Raw genomic sequence first — 23,570 nt, 5'->3', positions numbered from 1 at the left:
AACCTGAGATACTTTTTTCAGGATTATTTGATGAATAAAAAGTTAAAAAGAACTGTATTTATTTAGAATAGAAATCTTTTGTAACAATATACACTACCGTTCAAAAGTTTGGGAACAATAACTTTAAAAAAAAAAAAGAAATTAGTACTTTAATTCAACAAGGATGCGTTAAATTGATAAAAGGTGATGGTAACGATTTATATTGTTAGAAATGTTTTTATTTTGAATAAATGCTGTTTTTATGAATAAATGCTGTTAACGTTTTACTCATCAATGAATCCTGAAAAAAGTATTCCAAAAATATATATTAAACAGCACAACTGTTTCCATCATTGATAATAACTGAGTATCAAATCATCATATTAGAATGATTTCTGAAGGATCATAAGACACCAAAGACTGGAGTACTTGCTGATGAAAATTCAGCTTTGCATCACAAAAATAAGTTACATTTTAAAATATATTAAAAAAGAGAACCATTATTTTAAATTGTAATAATATTTCATAATATTACTGTTTTTTTAACTGCAGGCTTGATGAGCATAAGAGACTTCTTTCAAAAACATTAAAAATAGTAATGTTTCCAAACTTTTGACTGGTACTGTATATTTACCACTCATTTCTTCTTCTTGCCCATAAAACAGCTACTAAATTTCAAAATCATTACAGATTATAGTAAATACTCCAGAGACAATATATGAAAATTATTTTTATTTTGGTACAGGCATTAATTGTGTACATCTCAGCACCCCTATGGAAGAGAGGCTTCTTTAGACAGACAGTGACGTGAGGGCACCATGATTATCATCACGGAAACACAGAGGACAGTCCGATGATCCACAGCATTTGCTCTGAGGAAGAGAACAACGCACCTCTCCATGTGTTCAGACTTTGATCATTTGTTCAACCTGGAAACGTCACACGTACACCACAAGTCTAAGTGAGCATCCAACGACAGCAAGGTATCAAACGGCGTGACATTTTATTGTGGTTTCGGTTTCAGTGCAGACTTGGCCATTCCTTTTTTAAACTTTTTTTTTTTTTTTTGAGAATTAAAATGAGTCAACATTCTTACAACCATGCTCCTCTATAAAGTGGCAATCATAAGCACAGTACATGCCAAAGCACAGCTGCCCGATACATGACTACTGAGATCAACAGTCAGTCTCTATTCAAGAAAGAAATAATGATTAAAAAAAAAAGACAAAGAAAAGAAAAGAAAGGCTGGCTGGTTTAACTGGAGCAGCTGACTGTAAACCATGAGTGCATTGAGAAAAGCACCAGTCAACATCATATTCTAGGCCAAAAAGGTACAAATTAAAAGAATGCAAAGGCATTAAGGAAATCATAATTTATGGAGGCTTGTGATTGTGCTCGTTCATCAATAATCGTGTTATAATCCGTGCCAGGAGCTACTATAAAGGGCAGTGTTAGTTACCAGGCACAGAAAATATAAAGCACAACCATCAATCTAAAAACACTAAAAATCCCATTATTTAATCCTAAACGTGTGGAACTAGCTGACACTTAATTCATCCGGCTAAGCACAAAGTAAATGTTAAGAAACTAACCGAATATAGTCGACAGAAGAAATGATGGCACCGGAAACGATTGGTCTTGAGAGAGCAATTGGAAAAGGATATCAGCACTGACGAGAGAAGGACACAGCCAACACTTCTCATAACCTCATGTTAGTACTCGAACTCAAGGAATTATTTCATCCATATAGACAGACACAAAGACGTCCTGCGCATGCCGAAGTCAGGACGCGGTTCCCCACATTTGAAAGAGAGGTCGTCGCTATCTACCGAGGGGTTGCGATGGCGTCTGCAGACTCGCAGACAAACTCGGGTAAGTACTGCACGTTCACACCTAGCAAAGTGAGGACAGAGTCTGAGCGCAGCCGAATCGGCGCCGGATGCTCGGATTCTTCCACCGGTCAAGTAAAAGTGGTCACAGTTCTCCTCCACTTCCTTGCGGTTTCCGCTCACCTCCATCCCCTCCCGATTCAACCTTTAAAAACTCACTCGCACGCACACTTAAAAGCCCACCGCTTGCACACACTGGCATCAGTTTAAGTGTTTTCAATATGAAACAATTTACACACTGAAGTCAGATTCTAACAGTTAGGAGGCCCCGTCCAACCCCAGCGATCTCTCCGACGTCTGAGACGTGAAGAACGAGAGAGAGATGAGGAAAGGAAGAGAGAGAGGAGGATGGAGGGAAGTCGCTCGATGCTCGAGAGCGGCAGTATGAAGCCTCGGGATGTCGTCGCACTCTCTGCTTAACGCACAGCAGATCTACTTCAGAACGAGGTGGAATCCATCACTGGTGTCATCTGAGGAAGAAACGGTCAGAGAGATCATGTGGAGAACGGGAAAGCATAGAGGAGGTTTTATTTGAAATGTTTTTGGTGTTATGGGAAAATGTTTCACCTTGTATTGTGCTGACAATGAAACTGCTCTCGTCAAGGAAGTTATAAACCATCTGTGAGAGAGAGAGAGAGAGAGAGAGAGAGAGAGAGAGAGAGAGAGAGAGGGAGGGAGGGAGGGAGGGAGGGAGAGAGAGAGAGAGAGGGAGGGAGGGAGGGAGGGAGGGAGGGAGAGAGAGAGAGAGAGAGAGATAGAGAGAGGGATAGAGGGAGAGAGAGAGAGAGTGAGAGAGAGAGAGAGAGAAGAGGATCATATATATTAGGACATATTTGAGTTGCGAAGGTCTTGTTCATGCTAGTCATCTGATTTGTTTTTCCAAACCTGATCTTCAGAACTGATTGATTTTGAAAAGTGATTAAATTACATCGGTTTGTTCAAACAATATAGTCAATATCATTATTGCTATAATAATTACTTTTATATTAAAACATAAAACAGTAGCTGTCAATGTTAACAGCTGAAAGTCAAAGTTTTTTTTTGTTTTTAGCAACAACAACAAAAAGCAAAACACAAAAAAATGCTGCATTCCTTATTAAATCATTATTTATATGATGTACGACGTACCGTTCAAAAGTTTGGGATCACTAGGATTTTTTTCTTGAAAGAAATTAATACTTTTATTCAGCAAGAACACATTAACTTGATCAAATGTGTCAGTAAATGCATTTATAATGTTACAAAAGATTACTATTTCAAATAAATGCACTTTATATTCACTAAAGAATCCTCAAAAAACGTATCATGGTTCCCACAAAAATATGAAGCAGCAAAACTGTTTTCAACATTGATAATAATCAGAAATGTTTTTTGAGCATAAAATCATCATATTAGAATGATTTCTGAAGGATCATGTGACACTGAAGACGGGAGAGCTTGATCACAGGAATAAATTACATCTTAAAATATATTCAAATAGAAAACAGTTATTTCAAATTGTAATAATATTATAATAATAAAATGTATTTTTGAACAAATTCAGGCAGACTTGGTGAGCAGAAGAAACTCTTTCAAAAACCATTTACAATCTTACTGACACCAAACTTATGGACGGTAGTGCATGTATATTATATAATATTATATATATGTATCACAATAAATTTATATTGCTTCAGGCTGTTTTAACAGTACATGATGTTACCATTCATTAGACAAATCAGTCACATGATGTTTCTCACCGACATGTCCCATTCATGGCAAATGATAACAGCATAAAAAAAGTCCACACAATGAAGTGTGTGTTTATCTGTGGCATGATGCAAAACATTATTCAAACTTATACGCACCACCTGATAACAGGAGAGAGAAGAGATCGTTTCTGGTCTGTTTACCTGGTCACTGAGTAGTATGTGTATCCCTGTGGGCCCCTGTTTGTAGACTTGGTTGATGTGGACCATCGGCAGCGCCAACACACTGGAGATTTTCTTAGTAAGCTCACAAGCTGTCATCTCCTCAAGGTAAAGAGCATGGTAAACTAAACAAACACAGACACACTTTAAAACAAGACCAATCGAGAGGATTGAACATTTCACAGGACAAAACCTAAATTAAAACACATTACATCTGCAGAACCAAAAGCATACGGGAAGATTTTGACCTAATTCATAAAAGACAAACAGGATTAATAATTTTAGTTAACACTTTATTTTAAGGTGTCTTTGTTAAAGTGTAATTTTACATTTAAGTACTGAGTAATATTTATTAACAACATGTAAGGGTTAAAATTAGGGTGTGTTTTAGGGTTAGTTGCATGTAATTATGCATAATTTACTGTAATTACTCGATGTAATGTGTCACAAGAACACTAAAATAAAGTGTTACAGAGTAAGGTTTGTTTGCTTTAATTATGCATAATTAACTGTTATTAGAAGTACATGTCCCGTGTAACGAAGACACTGTAAAATAAAGTCTTACCCAATTTTACATTAGGCTGTGATGCGATGTGTGATAAAGCAGTAGAAAAAGTATTTTTCCAACACAACAAAACAACCATTCGTGAACGTACTTTTAGACTTCGGTGACCTGATTGTTTTCTTGGTAAATGAGTGTGGGGTCTGACCCGAGACCGTCAGGCTGTTATTAGAAGTGGCTATAGAGAGAACCGTGTCGGGTTTGAGTTGTGGTCTCACATTTATTTATATAGTGCTTTATACAATCCATTATACGTTTTAATGCGGTCTTATTTCTTGATATCAGACGCTGCTAAGTATAAAACACCGTTGCCATGAAAAACAGAGCGTTGCTATGGACGAAGGATTCTAAACGTAGAGACGAAACGGACTATTTTCTTTAGTGGAAGCAATACAATCATTTTTAAATCAATATTTTGTGTCAAATTATTGATTTATTTGGTAGGTAGCCATGTAATAAGTGGGATAAGCGAGGCGGTTGTTATAGCGAATACAACCCCTTCAGGCTGATTCAAGCTCCGCTTCGCGTCGGGTCCTGATCAGCCTGTCGGGGTTGTATTCGCTATAACAACCGCCACGCTCTACATTATCCCTTACATTGTTGCTTGCTGGGTCATATGACAGTTGTTATGGTTTTGTGTTTTAGAGGGCAGCATGAGGAAGATATTGTTTTTTTCTCTCAACGTGGCTTTTGCTGCATCTTTATCTCATAAGCTGCTGTTTAATAGTTTGGGGATGGTAAGATTTATAAATGTTAATGAAAGTTTTTAAGCTCACCGGTTCACTGATTATGCTTATGCATTAATTTAATTCAAAATACAGCAAAACCGTAATATTGTGAAATAGTTTTAGAATTTAAAATAACTTTACCATTTGAATGCATTTTAAAGTGTAATTTATTCCTGTGATCAAAGCTGAATTTTCAGCATCATTACTCCAGTCTTCAGTGTCACATGATCCTTCAGAAATCATTCTAATATGATGATTTGCTGCTTAAGAAATATTTCTGATTATCAATATTGAAAACATTCATGCTGACTTTTTTCTTTCAGGATTCTTTAATGAATAGAAAGTTCAAAAGAACAGAATTTATTTGATATAGATTTTTTTTGTAATTTAATGCATGCTAGTTGGTCTCAAGTCTGTCCAACAATTTTCCAAAAGTTTGAATACTGTAATATAATTGTGCTCAAATTCCTTACCAAAATTCAGTGATCATTAGAATAAGGTTCATTAATATGAATGCCAATTTATGTCACCAATGTAAAAACAAAACCCTGTGAATTTTGATTTAATCATTCAGCTTTTCACATGATGTGGTTTTATAGTGCATCAGAAAAAAAAGAAGTGAACAATTCGGTTCATCAATAATAGTAGTTTGTAGAAAGCAATTCTGTGTTGCTGAACGATGCTGCACTGCATGCTTGTCAATGCAAAACAATAGATGCTCAGTGACTGTGGTATGTTAAGTTTCCACGATTGATATTCATATACCAGGTATGGATGTGGGACTGCTGTGTTCGCCGTTTTTGCTGCGGCCACGTTTCTCCAGCAGAGGGCTCTCGCTCAGAGACGACTCCAGAGACACGTAGACCGTGAGTCTGGGACGCACTGCTCTGTACAGGGACACAAACACACAATTCTTCAGTTCACTCTTTCAGAAGTGTAAGAAAGCACATCAGTTATATTTAACATCACTCTTTTTTTTCATCCTACCGTGCTTTAAGTGCATTGTAGAGTCTGATTCCATCGGCCGCACCACAAATTTGGACTAAATCCTCACGAGTTAATTTCAGTAGATCAGAACCTAAGACGGGAAAACACTAATTGGTCTCATTATTGACTACTTTTAGTTTAATGATGTGTGTCTATTAGGGCTGGGTTTCGACAGATTTCCTAGGTGATTACATGCTGATTCAGAAATTCTCTATGCCACTAAATTTAAATTCAGTCTGATCTTATATTTCTCTTCTATGGTCCATTTTACTTAAGTTTGAAAGACTTATATTATATAGGACTGATTCTAACTGGTAACTGGCCACTTTTTGAACCATTCATTAAAAGAACCAGTTCATAAGAGTCATTTGTTCGTGAATCAGAATACATTGTATGTTTTTTTTCTTCATGTGCAGCTCATCAGCACAACTAAGAATTGATATCGGGATCATTCAAATGAAGACTGAGATTAATCAGAAACAGATATATTTACCCAGCCCTAGTGTAGTTTAATTTTTGCACTAAAAACTGGTCATGTGCATGTGTAAATACCTGAGAAATGGGTGAAAATGCGAGTGTATGAGTTGAATCTGTTCTTAAGGAGCCACTTCTGTGCGTCTTGTATAGAGGACGAGGGACTCAGAGACTGCAGAGAGTTCAAAGACTGAATTATTTTCATTTAAAGGTGCAATTGCAACTTAAGGTGAAGTTAGTAAAAATATGACATGCACATATACTAACCTCCACAGACACGGGGCTACCAGCGTCCCCTTGGTGGTTAGGTGAAGATGACTCGCTAAAAACAAAGGGAAACGCATTAGACAAAGCATAGCAGTGGTTCATGGCACTCAGAGATGCTTCATGAGCGTCACCTGTCTGGTACTGTGCTGCTAGTAGTGCTGTAGGAGTTTGTGCTGGAGGTGAAGGTCGGTGTAGCTGCTGTAATGGGGTTGACGTACGCATTATCTGGCCATGGAGAACACTGCAGTGGGAGAAGGAGAGATATGTGAGCCGTCAAAAGTGAACCTAAATAAAAGTGTTATTGTAGATCTCTGATCTCCGACAAAAGATTGTTCTAGTCAACTGGTGGTCGTTCATTTAAGCCATTAGTCGCATGTTTATAATATTCATTTATATGTAATATTATATGTAACATTGAGCCTTTAAAATATAAATTAAGCGCTCAAGTGCACACATAAAGCTTTCTGCATCGCACCGGTAAAAAAAAAAAAAAAAAAAAAGTATGAATGTGCCAAAAAAAAAAAAAAACAGAAAGGAGACTGGCTAAACACTAGTTAAATACACTTAATCAAATACACTTAATATATAGGATATAATACACAACAACCAGCTTTTTAACAGCACAAGTTTGGTAAATATGTTCAGTGTATTTGTAACATTTATGGTGCCGTTCTCAATAAACGATATGGACCAGATTAAAATGGTGATGTGATTATTTCTGTTAGTAATGAAAATATAAATGATTCTGTTATACAACATACGCTTTTGTTGATTCATATACCGGTACATAGACACGCAAGACACATAACCACGTAACTGTACATAGACGACTTATATAGGATATAATACACAATACACAACAACGCCCCGGAATATTAAACACACAATACACTCAAACGCTACACAGATCCGTGTGTGCATGATCGTCGGTGTCAGCAAACAGACCGTGTACATGCCGTCTGTGTGTGTGTGTGTACTCAGTCCATGCGTAGTCACAGGAATACTGCAGCATCACTACAGCAGAACAGGTATTTTTCTGTCATTTTTTAATGCTATTTAAAGTACATTATGATAAATAAATACTTTGATTTTTGACATTACCTGCAACATTTCAGCCATAAATTAATTTAAAAAAGTAAGCTAGGTGATTACATTTAGTACCTGTCTAGCAAGGTATGCTGAAATATAATTAAGGGTGTGTTCAGATTTTTTAGATTCAGTATCTTTAGGTTTGGTGTTAGCAATAGCAATGTGAATGCTAAGCGGACCAGGACTAAAACTAACCAAGCGAACCGAACTACAAGTGTGAACAAACCCTGTTTTTTTTCCGAAGCATCTATCGTGTCATGATGCATATTGAGTTTGCTCACAAGATTTGTTTTGCACTTTAGCACTTTTGTTAAGGGAACATAGTAAACATCAATGCTCTCTGGTTTTCACGGTGCATTGTGGGACATTTTGGTAGTGGATGTTTAGTGCACTGGAAGGATTTTGCGATTGAGACGGCTCTTAAATGGCCGACTCCTTAATCAGTGCCCTGACTAGTGAACTAGGGAGCTGACTGAGACGCACCCTAGGATAACAGAGTGAGCTGCCATGTAAAGTGGCTAACGTTAGGCAAGTACATGTTTCAAATGGTCAGCCATGCTTGAGGTCGATGAATGTTTGCACATCACCTTTTTGTGGTCATCCTTAACTCTCTCGATATGATCCTACACTTTGGATTTCCTGCCTGACACAATTACCACATGTCCATTATGTACTACGGTATTGGAGTTTTTGGAGTATATTATCAACTAACATTTGGTCAACTATCAGGGGGCGGTCCCAGACCCGACACAGACTCCTGAAGGAGACTGATCTACAAACAAATATGGACAAAGGAGTCTGGAACAAGGTTATAATCGTTAACGAAAACGAACGAAAAAACAAAAACTAGGTGGGAAAAAACATTGTCGTTAACTGAAATAAAAATAAAAACGAGGCATTACAAAAAAACGATAACTAACTAAAACTGTAATGTGTGTTTGGCAAAACTAACTAAAATAAAATAATAGAGTAAATGTCCTTAGTTTTCGTCTTTGTCAAGGTCTTTCATTTTTTTAACGCTATTTAAAACACGCAGCGTATTCGTTCAGCTGCATTTCCTTTCCCTGCTCCCCCTCCGTCTCTCACATGCGCACACACACACACACACACACACACACACACAGCCCCTCCCCTCCGTGCACACCACGTCTCCATGAGAACGAGTGTTCGTTCGACGTTGAAAGCAAGTTCGCGAAAGGTTGGTATCTCTATCTCGTGAACACCTTTACACAATCACACATTAAAAAGTGGTATAAAAATATTTTAAATTCTGAATATAATTTTGTCAGTGTGTTAATGTCGACCCGAGAAGCGATTGCGCCTTCTTTAGAAAGTTAACTAGTCGCAAGTTTGAAGTAAAATGCACTTTTTGGTTGTGGTTGTCGATGTCAAAAACACTATATAAGCTGTGATTCAAATATTAAATAATGTTATGTCATTTTTTTACTTTTACACTGAATGTTTGCTGCTTCAATCCAGATGAGTAGGCTATTGACTGTATAGGGTAAATTTAGTATAGGGTGTGAAAATTGTACAGCTGTGGTATTTGTATAGGGTGTGAATTCTGTATAGAAGATGTGTAGATTTTTGGTACGGCGTGTGGATTTGGTAAGAGGTAAAGGAATTCCAATGGGGTGTGATTATTATTATTTTTTTAATTGTATGGTTTTTGTGGAGTTATTATACAATACTTTTTCTGACCTTTTTGAATCTTGCCCCTGACAAATAACCCAAATTACAAAAAAAAAAGACTAAAACTAACACTAAAACTAATAAAAACTAAACTAAAACTAAGCATTTTCAAAAAATATAAACTAAACTAGCAAACCCACTTTAAAAACTAATTAAAACTAAACTGAATTTGAAAACTAAAAGTCAAAACGAAATAAAAATAAAAACTAATGAAAAATGCAAAACTATAATAACCCTGGTCTGGAATGAGTGAACTGAACACAGAAGAGGAGAGTGGGCGCTTACACTTCCTCTCTTGCTCTTGGCGATGGAATCTCCACAGTCTGCAGGAAGCGTCCGCTTGCTGGATTTCTTTAGCTCATGTTCCACAGCCTCCTCAATCACAGGCTCCAATCGAGTCTACACACACACAAGTGAACACATTAGTCAAACATGTATATTTGAATCAAGTTAAAGGAGCACAAGTCTTTTTAAAACTAAATCCCCACTAAAAAACTTTTGGCGTCCTTGCTACCGAAACAGGAAGTTTAAGAAAAACATATTAAAGGGCTCGTCCCTTCTTTCTTTTTTTTTAACAGCCGATTAATGCGTCACAGCCATGAACTTTGCTTCTTGCTTGTTACAGGAGGAATAAGCAGCATATATTCTCTCTCTAAAAAGTTTAAATCCTATAGAAATTAATAGTATTTAAACTAGTATTGGTATTTAATAGAATTTTAAGTACTTTGACATTAGGGATATCACGGTGAGGAAATTCACACACCGGTAAATAAACTGGTATTACCGATAACACCAGGGGGTGGAGTCATCGTATGTAATTTGCGTGCATTAGGGAGCCGCTAATATGCGCGTTATTCAAATCGCTTTTGAATACGAATTGGCGATCACGCGGCGGTAATGACCGCACGTTTTACAAGATAAGATACTTGTCAATTACGCTCAGGATCTGTTACGCACCAAATCCTCTGTCCATCATCTCTTCTTACTCTCATCATGTGAAACCTGACTCCTGCAGCTCGTGCTGTATATGGAGCAGAGCACAAGCTTTCAGTGGAGAAGTGTAGTGTCGACTGTCCAACTCAACTAAATGATTTTTATTTCTATGAAGAAAGCTAAGCGGCAGTGGAGGTGGTGGTGCCGGGGTGGGCAAATAGTGTGATCGGTGTGCTCCGCGTAACACCGACTACTGCTGCAAGCCTATTGGACATGAGATGAAGACTCAGCTTATTTTAGGCCTCTGATATTAAATTCGACATAAGGTGATTCCTTCCACATGCTGGGTGTAATATGACCAGATAAATGCTATTCACTTTATCTCAGCAACCCCTCATTATCGGACTAAATTAATCACATGTGACAAATACATCTATGAATAGGCCTTTTCTACAATCAGGAGCCGAACACTTTTTTTATGCGCAGCTGCATCCACACCAATGGGTGCCAGAGTAAAATCCAAGATCATTGTCATTTCATTGTGTACGAACCAACAAAACGTTACTTAAATATTCTTGCCTCTGACAGAATAGTGGTATCATAAGAGGGCTGATATTTCTCTTTTTCCTGCGGAGTCCTTTTCTCCATCTTCTCTCTGTCCGTTTTTTGTTTTCTGTCTGCTCCCTTTGGCTGTTTACAGCAAGACAAGAGAACCACTTTAGTGCATCCTGAAGACTTATGTCATATTAATGATTCAAAACAAGCTCTTTAACAACATAAGCATTCGGTATAGTAAAAATAAGTGGGGTATGAATTCAAACCTGAGGTCTTTAACCAAATATACATTTCCTTGAATTTGATGCATGCTTGCATGCATGTGACGTCACCTTAAAGACTTTGATCTGGCAGCTGGCGGAGTGCAGGTGCTCAGTATATTCTCCGCTTTCATTTTGTTTAAAGGTGTCGATCTGGATCCGGAACGGAACTCCTTTCTCTCCGCCGTGTTTCCGCGGGGTGAACTCTGTACTGATGCAATGGACCTTCGATGAGAGAAGGAAGGAATGAAAGATAATTAACGTGGAGCACATGATCGCTTCCTGGAGCAGTTTGGAGTTTATACTTGGCATGCGTTACACGATTTCTGCACAGATGACGTCTGCATCGCTCTTTTGAGAGAGACAGAGAATTTCTGGCCAATGAGATTGTGCGTCAGGCATGTTCTATTCATTAACTACACCAAACAGCTGTGGGTATCTTGACAGCATGCACTAAAATTGACCTGAAGCAATACGCACCAGTAAATGTCTAACTGCATATTTATGTGCTTATACTTATACAGGAGCATCTTGCATAAGAAAGACAGAAGCATCATCAAGCAGACAGTGAATGGATATTCAACCAATAGCATTTAATGTCCAGAATATGATGGCAACATTACCGAATATTCCTATCAGTCTAGATATTAATGTCTGAACAGAAAACGAAACGAAATGTAATTCACTAGAGGTTCTGAAAATTGTTTTAATTGCTGCAGTCTATTTAAAAAGTTTAATTTGTCTGAATTAATTATTTTTAAAAATCAGTTTAATGAATGATTCAATGACTCACTCATAAAGACTTCTCGTTTCATTACTGGATGAATCAGGATTTTTTTTAAACTAATCTCTTGAATGAATGATTCAATGACACATGCATTTTAAGAGTCTCTTGTCGCCACCTACTGGCGTAACGATGTAATCGATAAAATACTTGAAGCGTCAAGGTCATTTACTCTATTTTATTCGCTACCGTAGACATCAGTGTTTATATCTGAACTATAAACTTTTATCCCAGTACTTCTGTGATCATTTGATAGTGATACTGTGTGGTTGAATAGACTGTTTGTGAATCATGTTTCAAAACTGTTTCATATCTATACATAACAACTGCTCTCTCTGGGTCAGAACACAGATCTGAACGTTCGCTGTGATCGTACTTGTCAAAGGTTTAATAGACAAAGCCGAATTGTTGTCATTTAGGAATGAGATTGCATGGGTGTTTGAATCGAGATCATGATCTTTTAACGATTAACCGCGCAGCTCTACCAGAGACTACCTTATTTTAATCATAAATTGAAAAACCCCATTATAAAACCCTCGAGGGAACCAGTCTTCTGGGTTTTGACGTTATTCCGGCAGCACCGACAAAATCAAGTCCCTCCCTACATTTGTGTTATTCAAGAAGCCATTTCATTCGGATATGTGTCACAATGGTGAAGAAAAGACTATTGCAACTTCCGTTTCATGCTGACTTTAACCTTTAAACCACAACATGACATGAGCGTTTGAAATCTTGTGTGTACCTGCACAAACACGGAGGCTCGTTTGGAAAGATCCCACAGGAACTCTGCTGCGTTCAGCTGTGACGTGTGTGTGTTGGGCTCGGTGATGCCAACTGACATGGGGATATCTGTAACAGACACATGACGCACAGTAAAAACTCCCTCTCCTGAGGCTTTATGCTGCTTTGAAACGCTTATCCTGAAACAAAACAAAAAAAGATTGAACAAAATGATGACAGCAAACTAATGTAATCACACAACAAGCTCTCACCGATGTCGAGGAGGCGGTCGCCAGGCCGATTCCATTTCCAGCCCTCCAGCTGCTGGTGCTCCATGTACTGAAGCCTTCGGTCATGGAAAACCACCCTAACTAAACTCTATAATTCACCCCAAACCAAACACACACAAACACAAAACCATCAGGACAAGCAGCACTCTTGAAGAGCCATACCACACCAGTCCTTCCTGCACTGCTCAATCTACTGCACCACGGCAAAACAAATGAGACTTTTTCTGAGTTGTGAGCTTTTAAAAATACAGCAAGACTTGTGGTCGATTGAGTGAAGGATGATTCAAAACGTTAATTTGTGATGCGATTCATTAAAAAGAGTAATTTGTTTGTGATTCAGATTAGATTGGTCATGCTGTACATTTGTTTCTGTACATGGCAAGCAAAAATAACGCAAAATAAATAGTCTATTTACTGCTCAAATGTTTGGGGTGAGTAAGATTGCGGTTTTGAAAGAAACTAATATTTTTTTCAGCATTCATGCATCAATTCATGCATAAATTGTTTAAAAATTGACAGTAAAGACATTTATGTTACAACAGATTTCCATTTCAAATAAATGGTGTTCTTTTGAACTTTCAACATTGATAATAAGCATCAAATCATCATATTAGAATTATTTCTGAAGGATCATGTGACACTGAAGACTGGAGTAATGATGCTGAAAATTCACTGTGAATTACCAAATATACATTTCCTTGCATTTGATGCATGCTTGCATGCATGTGACGTCACCTTAAAGACTTTTAAGGTGCAGGAAACCATATACATCTCCATTTGAGCTTGATTTCGGTGAAATGTTAATAATAAAACGACACGTGCAAGTTTCTGATCATATATAAAGCCACAATATCAACTTTGACAACACAGTGTTTAATTATTTACAAAAATACTGTGCTTTTTCCATTTCCTGAAAAGCATAGGTTTTGGATAGGTTTCCGCCCGACAGCGATTATTTATTTAACCGCAGCGCTGTAGATTCACAGGTGCAGGAGACGCAACACCACACAAAACCTCAAGCGCACTGCACTGACAAAACACACATGATCTCTCACCTTCACAGTCTTGTTGAGTTCAGGCATCTCCCCTATCTTCCTGTTATCAAGCATTCGGATCTCATAAGACTGGCCTGCATGGGAGGGGAGAGTGTGTTATTGAAAACCTCATCTGTGTGTTCTTGCAGGGATAGAGAAAGAAAACGACATGCCTTGGTTCAGGTAGGTGAGCGTCTCCTCGTGAAGCTTCACAGCCGGAGAGGTGGCGGCACACAGCACATACTGAAACGGAGGATTCTTGGTGTCAGACTCCACGGGAACGCTAACATCTTCCTGCTTAAAGATGGGCAGAGCCAACACATCACTGAGAAACAAAGACAGACACACAGAGAAACAGAAGTTATGAAACTGTGAATTTTGTTGGTTAGGACCACAGACCCTCTTCAGTCAGAATGGAAATGGCTGTCATGGAAACAGGTGTATAGGAGCACGCTTTCACCTATAGCGCTTTAGAAACCACACAACACATGATCGCTCGTTCACACTTCTGAACCACACACAGAGAGCAAATGTTCTTATCAAACTACTCTGGTTTTACAAACATATTAATGCACTACTGTTAAAAAGTCTGGGGTCAGTACAATTTAAAATAAAATGAATACTTTTATTCTGCAAGGATGCATTAATGTGACAAAAATGACAGTAAAGACATGTGTAACATAATATTTATATTTAAATGCTGTTCTTTCCATTCAAAGAATAATGAAAAAAGGATCACGTTTCAACATAAATATTAAGCAGCACAACGGCTTAAAGACCCCAAGACTCTGTGCGTCATGAAATTAATAATTAAATCGCCCCTTTTATGCTATTTTAAAAGTTCCTAATTTTGTTTTGGAAGTACAGGTTGTAGAGTATTAATAAATATCCTGAATGAAATGCTGAAATGACAAGAAGCCAAAGTCAAAAACATTATTTTTCTCATAATATACATTGCACTTCACCTCATTTCTCAAAGAGTCTGAAAACGGTTCGTTCGAATTTCGAATATTCACTCTCTAAACCCCGCCTTTCTGAGAGCCTCCTCTGCTCTGATTGGTCAGACGGCCCAGTCTGTTGTGATTGGTCGACCGCTTACAGTGTGTGTCAGAAACAAAACGCCTATTCCTACATCTGAATTTCAGCTCCGGAAGCTTCCTCAGGGCTGGACACACAGTGATATGATATCAACAGGAATGATAGCGTTGGTTTTCCGTATCAATTCCAGCGCGAGTTCTCATCCTCTGGAAGAGCATTAAAGTGGATTTGCAGGAAAAACAGCGTCTTCTCATCATGTTCACAATATGAACCAAACTCTTCCAGTCTCGGCTACAACTACAGTGTTTGAGGGCGGGGCAAAGTAAACACTGTTCATGGGCAATGAAGACCATAGAGACAGAGCGCAACGCGTCATAATCTGAAGACTATGTAAATTGTGGGATCCTGACACTCAGTATGCACTAAAAATACACTACGTGTGCAGTAAGTTAAACATTTGGTCACTGGTGAGTCAAATATCCAAATGTCAGTTTTATATATTATATTTCTGTAAGATAAACTATCCTGTGTTGCCGATTACGGTCTCCTCCAGCGGGCGTACGTTAGTTCTCAGAGTAATGAGACACGTGACGCTCTGTCTCAACTGCCTGTATCCACTTTTATGTCCTAAACACTCGTTTTTTGGGGTTGAGAGCTAATAAAAACGTATTTCTGGGTTTTTCAGCTTGTTTACTGTACACCACAGCTTTTAGGCATTTTTCTGTCTTTTGTTAGAAGCAAGAAATGACAAGGAGGCAGCCTCTCACAATGCAAAGTCAATGGAGACGTTTGGATTGTTTTCCCCCTGGGTGTGGGCGTGGCCTAAATACGCTCTGTCTCTATAGGCTGGCATTATGAAAATTTGTTAGTTTTGTATAGAGATGCACCGATTGATCGGCTGGTGACCGGAATTGGCCGATTTTCACGTGATCGGCCGTGACCGGCGACCGACCGGTCAGTCTGACAAATGCCGATTTTATGCCGGTCAAATGCATAAATCCCACAAAATGCACTCGGGCGCCGCATGATTAACATCGCGCAACATCAGCATCACACGTGCACACGGTACACACATGTAGAAAACCTCGTGAATTACGTCCGTTCAGACCGCAAGCGCGTATTTTTTTTCGCCGTGCATGTTAATCAATGAGTGCATTCACAACGGGAGCAGGAACAGCGCGTGAGCGTCAAGCAGGAGCGTCGCGAGCAGTGAAGCGCGTTTCGGCGCCGAGTCCATTTGCTGCACTGCTCACGCTCAATTAAAGGGAAAGCACACTTTTGATGGACAAAATAGCCTAAATAGGGTTTCACCAAAAAAGTGCCCAAAATGCACAGACTTTGCGTGTTTTAACAAGAACTGGAGTAGGCTATGTCAGAAAAGAAAACGAAGACTAATATTTATAGAAAATGTACCCATTTAAACTTGTTTTATTATTCAGTTTGTACAAGTGATTGCAATAGGCCTGTGTGTGTGTGTTTCAAGAAATATCTTTATACTGCAAGGCTATATTATTTTATTTTTTATTTATATATTATTTTATTGCCATTCCCTGTTTTCATACAGACGTTTAGTTTGTTAAATACATATATAAAAAAATATTGGATATTGAATGTGAAAAGGGAATGGTTCTTCCATAACACTGCACTTTAGATGTGTGTGAACTATGCAAATTGTAAAATGTTCTATTACAGAAAAGATATAAAGAAATATTTGTGTGTGCTGTAAAGTGGTTAGAAAAAATGAAATCGGAATCGGCTAAAATCGGTATCGGCAGGTCAAACTTAATGAAAAATCGGAATCGGCCCAGAAAATTGTAATCGGTGCATCTCTAGTTTTGTAGGTTTGTAACAACTCGTTTCGGCAGTTCAGAAACAATTATTTATTTTTGTCATGCACTGATTAAATTAAAACTTTGCAGATCTTTTACATTCACAAACAGCCAATTACACCCTGCATGAAAGGGAATATCCAAAAAGGCATAATTAAGGCACTTAAACAATTATTATTTTACACAATATTTACTCTGCTATCAGGGGGTTAATAAATACTGCCATGACTCTGTGCTCAAATCTTCTCTGGCACATGAACAGGCGGTCTCAGGCCGGGGCAGCGACAGCTAAAGACGCTGAGTCAGCCGGCTTGACATGACGTGACGTTCGCAACAGTGCGGCCCGCTGGATCTGCAAGTGTTTTCTGAAACATGAGCAGCTCCACTGTAACATTCCGTTCCACAGCTGCTCATTCCACATGATCGCAAGACAGATAATCAGCATCTCACACCCTCATTCACCTCAGCACGAAGCACATTAGCACCCTGTCACTGCACTGACTTACACACACTGGAAAAATCAGAAGCATATCCAACTTGGATATTAAAGTCATCTGACCCTGTTCATTGAAAACACCTGCAAATGCAGAAGTAACATTCCTGTACATATTTCCTAATAGTTCAATTAATAATGCTATAGTTCATTCAAAACTTATTTTGGTCATACTTTTAGAATTGGGCATGCAGCTTTCATGACCTCATTAAATCTTGCTTTTAAAGATGTATGTCATGCCATAGAACCATTTTAAATGAACTAACGAATGCAAAAAGGTGATTTTATTGAGAAGGTTTAAACCTTTAAGTCTGTTGACAGGTTCTGCCTCGACTGCCATTAACACTGTCTGGTCGACTCTAACGCCAACAGAGCACTGTGTGTGTCAACTGCAAAACTGCAGGGTGAAGAAACCTGATATGACAGGGAGAGAGAGAGCATGTGAACAGCTTCTTCCTCCAGTCTCACACTACAGCGCTCCCACTAACACCCGACCAAACCTCCACCACTGACCATACACACTCTCGGCTCGCACTGAGGGCTTCACACACTCGCAGAATAACGGAGCGCTCCAGGGAAAATGCTGATGTTGCTCTTTCCACCACAACCTCCAGAAGGCTGCCACATCCCAGACAAACTGTTCCATGGAACCTGACCTCAGGCGCATGTGTATTCCTATCACGCAATGACCGCAGTTTTTTCAAACTCCTCATGGCCAACTGGGAATAGCGAGACTCTAGTGATTTGGGAAAAGCTACAGATTAAACGTGCTCCAAAATGATCATTAATACCCCAATGAAACTGACGTATGCCACTTCCAAAACTGTGGATGCCGAAGTACCATTAATTCATGGAAAAAACAATGCATATCTATACATTATTTCTTAGCACAATGATGTGTTGAACAGCTTGATATTTAGTCATATTCAACTTAATGCTAGAAACAATAACACACAGAAAAATACAAGATTAAAAGACATTTAATAATGGGATATTTTCCACTCTGTATTATTAAAAAAAAAATTGTCAGACAGTAAAAGTGAACCATGTGATTTCTAAGCAAAAAAAATCACTCCGCCCAAGTAGCAGTGCTTCGCCTTCTGAGAATATAGTTCCCAGTATTTATACGGTTAGAAGATGGCTGTGTCTCATGTGATCTTGTTATTTGTACACGCTATGACTATACAAATCACAACATGTAAATAGGAAAATGGAGTTATTTTGTCACTTATTGGGAGCAGTATGCTAGCTGGAGCCATTTATCTCCAGTGTTTGTGCTAAGCTAGGCTAGCGGTGGGTGCGTCAGACAGAGTTACGGCACGCACAGAGATGAGAAGGGTATGTATGGACTTATCTAACTCTGGGGGATACGGTGAATAACCTAAAGTCCCAAAAAGTCGGCGTGTTCCTTTAACAGAGGAAAGAAAGATCTACAATCCCATGAAGCACTGCAAATGACAAAATTTAATGGATAAATTATAAATAAGAATAATTATAATAATTAATATATATATTCATATATGAAGAGTACATTTTATTTTCCAACAAATTATTGATACATATTACATCATTTGCAGAACTTCATTGGAATGTTCTTTTGGCATGATTTGATTGGTGGCAATTTCTTTGCAGAATCATGGGTAATGTTGTTAAACAATTATTTTAAAAAGTTGAAATAATGCAGCCTGATGGCTTCAACAAAAGCATGGGCTATAACATCGATTAACAGCCTCGTATCTCACAGTAGGTCTGTCTTTAACGTTTCATAAGCTATTGTTTAAAATTTATTCCACTTTGGAGAATTTATTGGATTTTTACGCGCCAGAGAAACATCACTGTCGAAGAGTAATTAGCTGGTGAAGTGGATTTACTTACGAAAGTTATCATGAGCATTATAATGTTTGAAGCGGATATCAGAACAAATGTCAGCAGACCGGGAAGATTTTAAGATGAGGGGTTCATTCATAAATCCGTAAGATATTACATTCAAGGGGCGGAGCTACATAAGGTCTATAGGTTCCCTCAAGAATTCTCTTTAGTTATTTATGGTTCGTTTACACAAGAGTTTTCAAATTAAAACTGAAAACTTTTAATGCGTTTTGGCCGTTCATTTACACTACAGCAGAATTTTGGGCGGCCTGAAACTGCAAACTTCTGAAAAAAGGTTTTGCAAGCTTTTGAAAACAATACCGCTATTGTCTCAGTGTAAACTACAAAAACAGGAATTTGTGAAAACGGTGACGTCATGTGCATATGTTCAATCTATTGCCGCATAGTTTTTTCTTTACAAAGTAACATCGCCAACTACTGGCCTGGCATGAATAATGTAGATTTATTAATCGTTTCCACAGAACCACGAACAGGGATCATTTTCACAACATTGTCGGCTGAATGAGAACAAAGCAAAGGAAAAACTTTTCGGTTTTTAGTACATTGTTCTCGTGTAAACGTGTCATTAGAATAGCAGCTTTACTTATTATTTAGCGACTACAAACTGAACATTATCACTATAATGCAGGGGTGTAACGATACCTTCATGTCACGATACGATATTATTGCGATACTCCAAGACATATGGTAAAAGGTTAACAAAAAAAATTTACCGTTGTTTAAAATGCTAAATTTGATTTTACACTGGGGTGGAATTTAATAGGTTTTGACTTGGTGCTGGTAACCCAATGCACAGGACATATGAAAATATTCATGATTCTGAAGCTGAAAATACAGAATTATTTTAGACATATATGCTTGCACTCTGTCACTGACTAGATACAGTAAATTTAAAATAACGTAAGCCACTTTTTACTGGTAACATTTGGCATTATCAGGAGCCACAAATATTGCCCCATTGCATTATTATACTTTATATTCAACATTATACATAGTGGTTTAATGTAGTACTGACAGTAAAAATCAGAAAACTTTTCTCATTTTGAATTTTGGGTGAACTATACACAATACATATTGTCACTATCCACAATACATATTGTTGCAGTTTTGTATTGTGATATATTGTGACACGATATATTGTTACACCCTTACTATAATGATTTTCTTCAAACAGGTTTCCTCAACCACCATGCGCCATTGGCCAGTCAAACAAATAGCTCCGCCCCCAAACTCATGCCATTGGTTAGGCCAGTGTTGTTGCCTTGTGCTGGTACTGAGCAACGATATTTACATTTTAATGCTTACTTAGTTGTCTTTGCATATGCAAATGGGATATGAATAATTGATCCAAAGGAAAAGTCACATAGCAAAAACGCTGACCGAGACAGACTATCTCGAGGATATGACCTTCATCCTAAATATTGCATCAACTGTTTTAGAGTATCCATAGCAATTCAATGACGTAATCATTAACCGTTTGCTTCTATGCAGTATCATATGACGTAACGTTGAGTTCAACGGTCGCCTCAATTTCTTTAACCAGTGAACGTGCGATTCACTAAACGTTTTAACGCTCTTTAAACAACACAAGTGAAGGAATTAACGTTAGATGAATTACACATTTTAGCGGTTAATTTCATATCACAGCACAGAGCTCAAAGAACACCCTGTTCCAGGAAGTAACACTTACTTCAACCGCGCTTGTTGTCGTTTCAGCACAACCACGTTATGGCTACTCGGAGGATATTTATTAATACTCTACAACCAGTTTGAAACAAAAATCACGTCTAATAGTTAGCTCTCAAGATGGTCAGACAGCATTCGGATGCAACTCGTTGTCTATTGTTTTGAGCTAGCTATAGCTACTCTCGTGTATATATATAACGTTAGGCATATTTAATACACAAGATGACAAAAACAATCTCGCGAATTGCCAATTGATGAATATGTGTATGAACTCATGAATTTCTGCAACCTCTGAACACAAACCGGTTGGAATCCCGAGGTTTGCTACATAAACATTGAGGACAAGACAGCTAGCCAACTAGCTCGCCGTCATATGTGCATCGACCCCCGGGGCTTAAGGACTCTTGGAAAGCTGCTGATCGGTTTGATGATGCTCTAACCTCATGCTGTACGCGCCAGCTCCGAGCTCCTGGCCGATGCCAGACAAACTGGCATCAAAGTCGTGCACAAGCCCCGACTCGATGGTCGCATCGTCCATCTTCAGCACCCACGCCATGGCGCCCAGATCCTTCTCCTCCGACTCTAACCGGAGCGCCGCCAGCTTCACCTCGTACACACAGCACCTGCGCGGGGCTCGCGTTGCCGCAGAGTCGGCTAGTCCCACTAGAGTCGGTTAGGTGGCCACCCGCGGAAGGCTAGCTGTTGAAAGCAGGGCAAACGGCTCTAGCCCTGACTGCCGTGTACCTCGCCATTGCTTCAGTTTCACAGTAACAGAGGCGAGAAATAACAGTCTCGGGATGAGCTGAGGCGTCGCGAATCGACTCAACACCGTATGATCCGTTTCCAGCTCCCGTATGTTATCCCGTTTGCATCAACACATCATATCTGTATGCGATCTTCCATTATATAAAGCAGGGTGGGAGGACGCTGTTGACTGTCACCGCATTCACACGCAATGTCCGTTGGGCTGGCAGAGCTCGCGCGCGCTCACCTAACGTTAATCCTAAACGCAGCACGGTGTTTTTACACTCGCTGTCCTCCGAAAGCGCTCCCGTAATTTCATCCTGCTGCTGCTGCTGCTGACCCCGAGGTTTGATCTTTTCGGAAGAGGGCAAAGATCACGACACATCGACACGGCCCTCCGTCTGCCACCATTCAAACGCGGATCGCTTGATTCGCTTCAGCCGCAGCAGGGATCCGGGTCAGGAATCTGACAGCCAATCACAGTCCTCTGCGAGACGCGCTCAGCCAATCGGCTTCCGACTGTCTGTCGTCATCGTCTCCCTGGCTAGAGCTCCGATGCAGCTCCAAACAAAATATAACCTTTCACTTGTAGCGAATAAATTAAACGACACGTCACCTGGTGGAAGAAATGCAAACCTGTAGCATATTAGATTAGTTGTATTTATTAAATTCTTTTTTATTATTATTATAGGATCTAGCTTTTTGATCAATGAGTAATTTACACATTTAAGTTCAAAACTGGGGTCCATATCAGCATGGCTGTAAAATTACAAAAAGTATAGATATAGATATATATATATATATATATATATATATATATATATATAAATACATACATAAATATAAATTATTATATATTTTTGCGTGATATATTCAGCTCCTACCAGGGGCCAGTTGCATAAACATAACAGTCTTAAAGGGATAGTTCACCCATAAATGAAAATTCTATCAAGTTTTTCCAAACCTGTATGAATTTCCTCTGCTGAACACAAAAGATACTATGAAGAATGTCAGTAACAAAACAGTTGTGGGGCACCGTTGACTTCCATAGTGTTTGTTTTTTTCATACTATGTAAGTCATGTATACAGTAAACTGTCTGGTTACCATCATTCTTCAAAATATCTTCTTGTGTTCAGCAGAAGAAAGAAACTCATACTGGTTAGGGTGAGTAAATGACAGCATACTCATTTTTGGGTGAACTATCTTTTTAAGAACTAGTACGACCAATTAGCAGTTAGCTACGGTTAATCAGTCTGTCTTTTCGGTATCAAATTAGACCAATATACATTTTTATGTAACTGACTTAAAAACATCTTAAAGAAAACAAATTGATGACTAACTTGTAAGATTAGCTGATGCTTTTGTGGTGGTGATCTGAACAGGAAGGCACACAGGCCTATAAACTTATATAAATGTATATATATATATATATATATAGTAATATAACACTTTATATGATAAATTAATTGTATATTATTTGAAATTTAACCAAGAAAATATATTAAAATAGAAAACAGTTTGTAAATTGTAATATTTCACATTTGTATTGTTTTTACTGTATTTTGATCAAATAAAACCAGCATGTGTGAGCATAAGACTTCTTTCAAAAAAAGAAATATTAATAATAATACTAATAATAATACCAACCAATGAAAAAAAAAAAAAAACTATTTTCTTTAAAAAGCCCATTCAATCAAGTTGATGTCTTGATTTTTTTTTGTCCATACAAAGAAAGT

At 38.3% G+C, this 23,570-nt stretch overlaps 1 protein-coding gene across 4 annotated transcripts; it reads right to left on the bottom strand.

Moving 5' to 3' along the window:
- Nucleotides 1-696: 696 nt before the first annotated feature.
- Nucleotides 697-22,293, bottom strand: ubp1 (upstream binding protein 1). 4 transcript variants are annotated; one of them, XM_084130086.1, is made up of 16 exons: nucleotides 21,530-22,293; nucleotides 14,327-14,478; nucleotides 14,175-14,248; nucleotides 13,102-13,207; nucleotides 12,852-12,958; nucleotides 11,398-11,550; nucleotides 11,090-11,200; nucleotides 9,863-9,976; nucleotides 6,928-7,037; nucleotides 6,797-6,851; nucleotides 6,608-6,719; nucleotides 6,056-6,146; nucleotides 5,834-5,955; nucleotides 3,761-3,903; nucleotides 2,436-2,487; nucleotides 697-2,338 (listed from the first exon to the last, which is right to left on the bottom strand). In XM_084130086.1, exons 1-16 carry the CDS (start codon nucleotides 21,643-21,645, stop codon nucleotides 2,301-2,303), a joined length of 1,656 nt encoding a protein of 551 aa, XP_083986212.1. In that variant the 5' UTR covers nucleotides 21,646-22,293; the 3' UTR covers nucleotides 697-2,300. The 4 variants fall into 4 exon arrangements, with proteins under 4 accessions (XP_083986212.1, XP_083986213.1, XP_083986215.1 ...); XM_084130087.1 differs by having other exon boundaries at nucleotides 6,608-6,701; XM_084130089.1 differs by having other exon boundaries at nucleotides 6,608-6,701; nucleotides 14,327-14,447; nucleotides 21,530-22,284.
- Nucleotides 22,294-23,570: the final 1,277 nt, after the last annotated feature.

The sequence above is a fragment of the Abramis brama genome (genome assembly GCF_963993115.1).
Source record: "Abramis brama genome assembly, chromosome: 12".
NCBI classification, from domain to species: Eukaryota; Metazoa; Chordata; class Actinopteri; order Cypriniformes; family Leuciscidae; genus Abramis; species Abramis brama.
The sequence above is the reverse complement of the archived record's forward strand: the minus strand, read 5'-3'. Positions and strand labels throughout refer to the sequence as shown.

Bases quoted from the DNA above. Each gene is read 5' to 3' on its own strand.
- ubp1 (XM_084130086.1), bottom strand. From the start codon at position 21,645: ATGGCGTGGGTGCTGAAGATGGACGATGCGACCATCGAGTCGGGGCTT. The intron at 14,249-14,326 runs GCATGTCGTTTT...CCTCCCATGCAG, and splicing joins GCTCACCTACCTGAACCAAG to GCCAGTCTTATGAGATCCGA. The intron at 11,551-12,851 runs GTACACACAAGA...CTCTCATCGAAG, and splicing joins GAGCCTCCGTGTTTGTGCAG to GTCCATTGCATCAGTACAGA.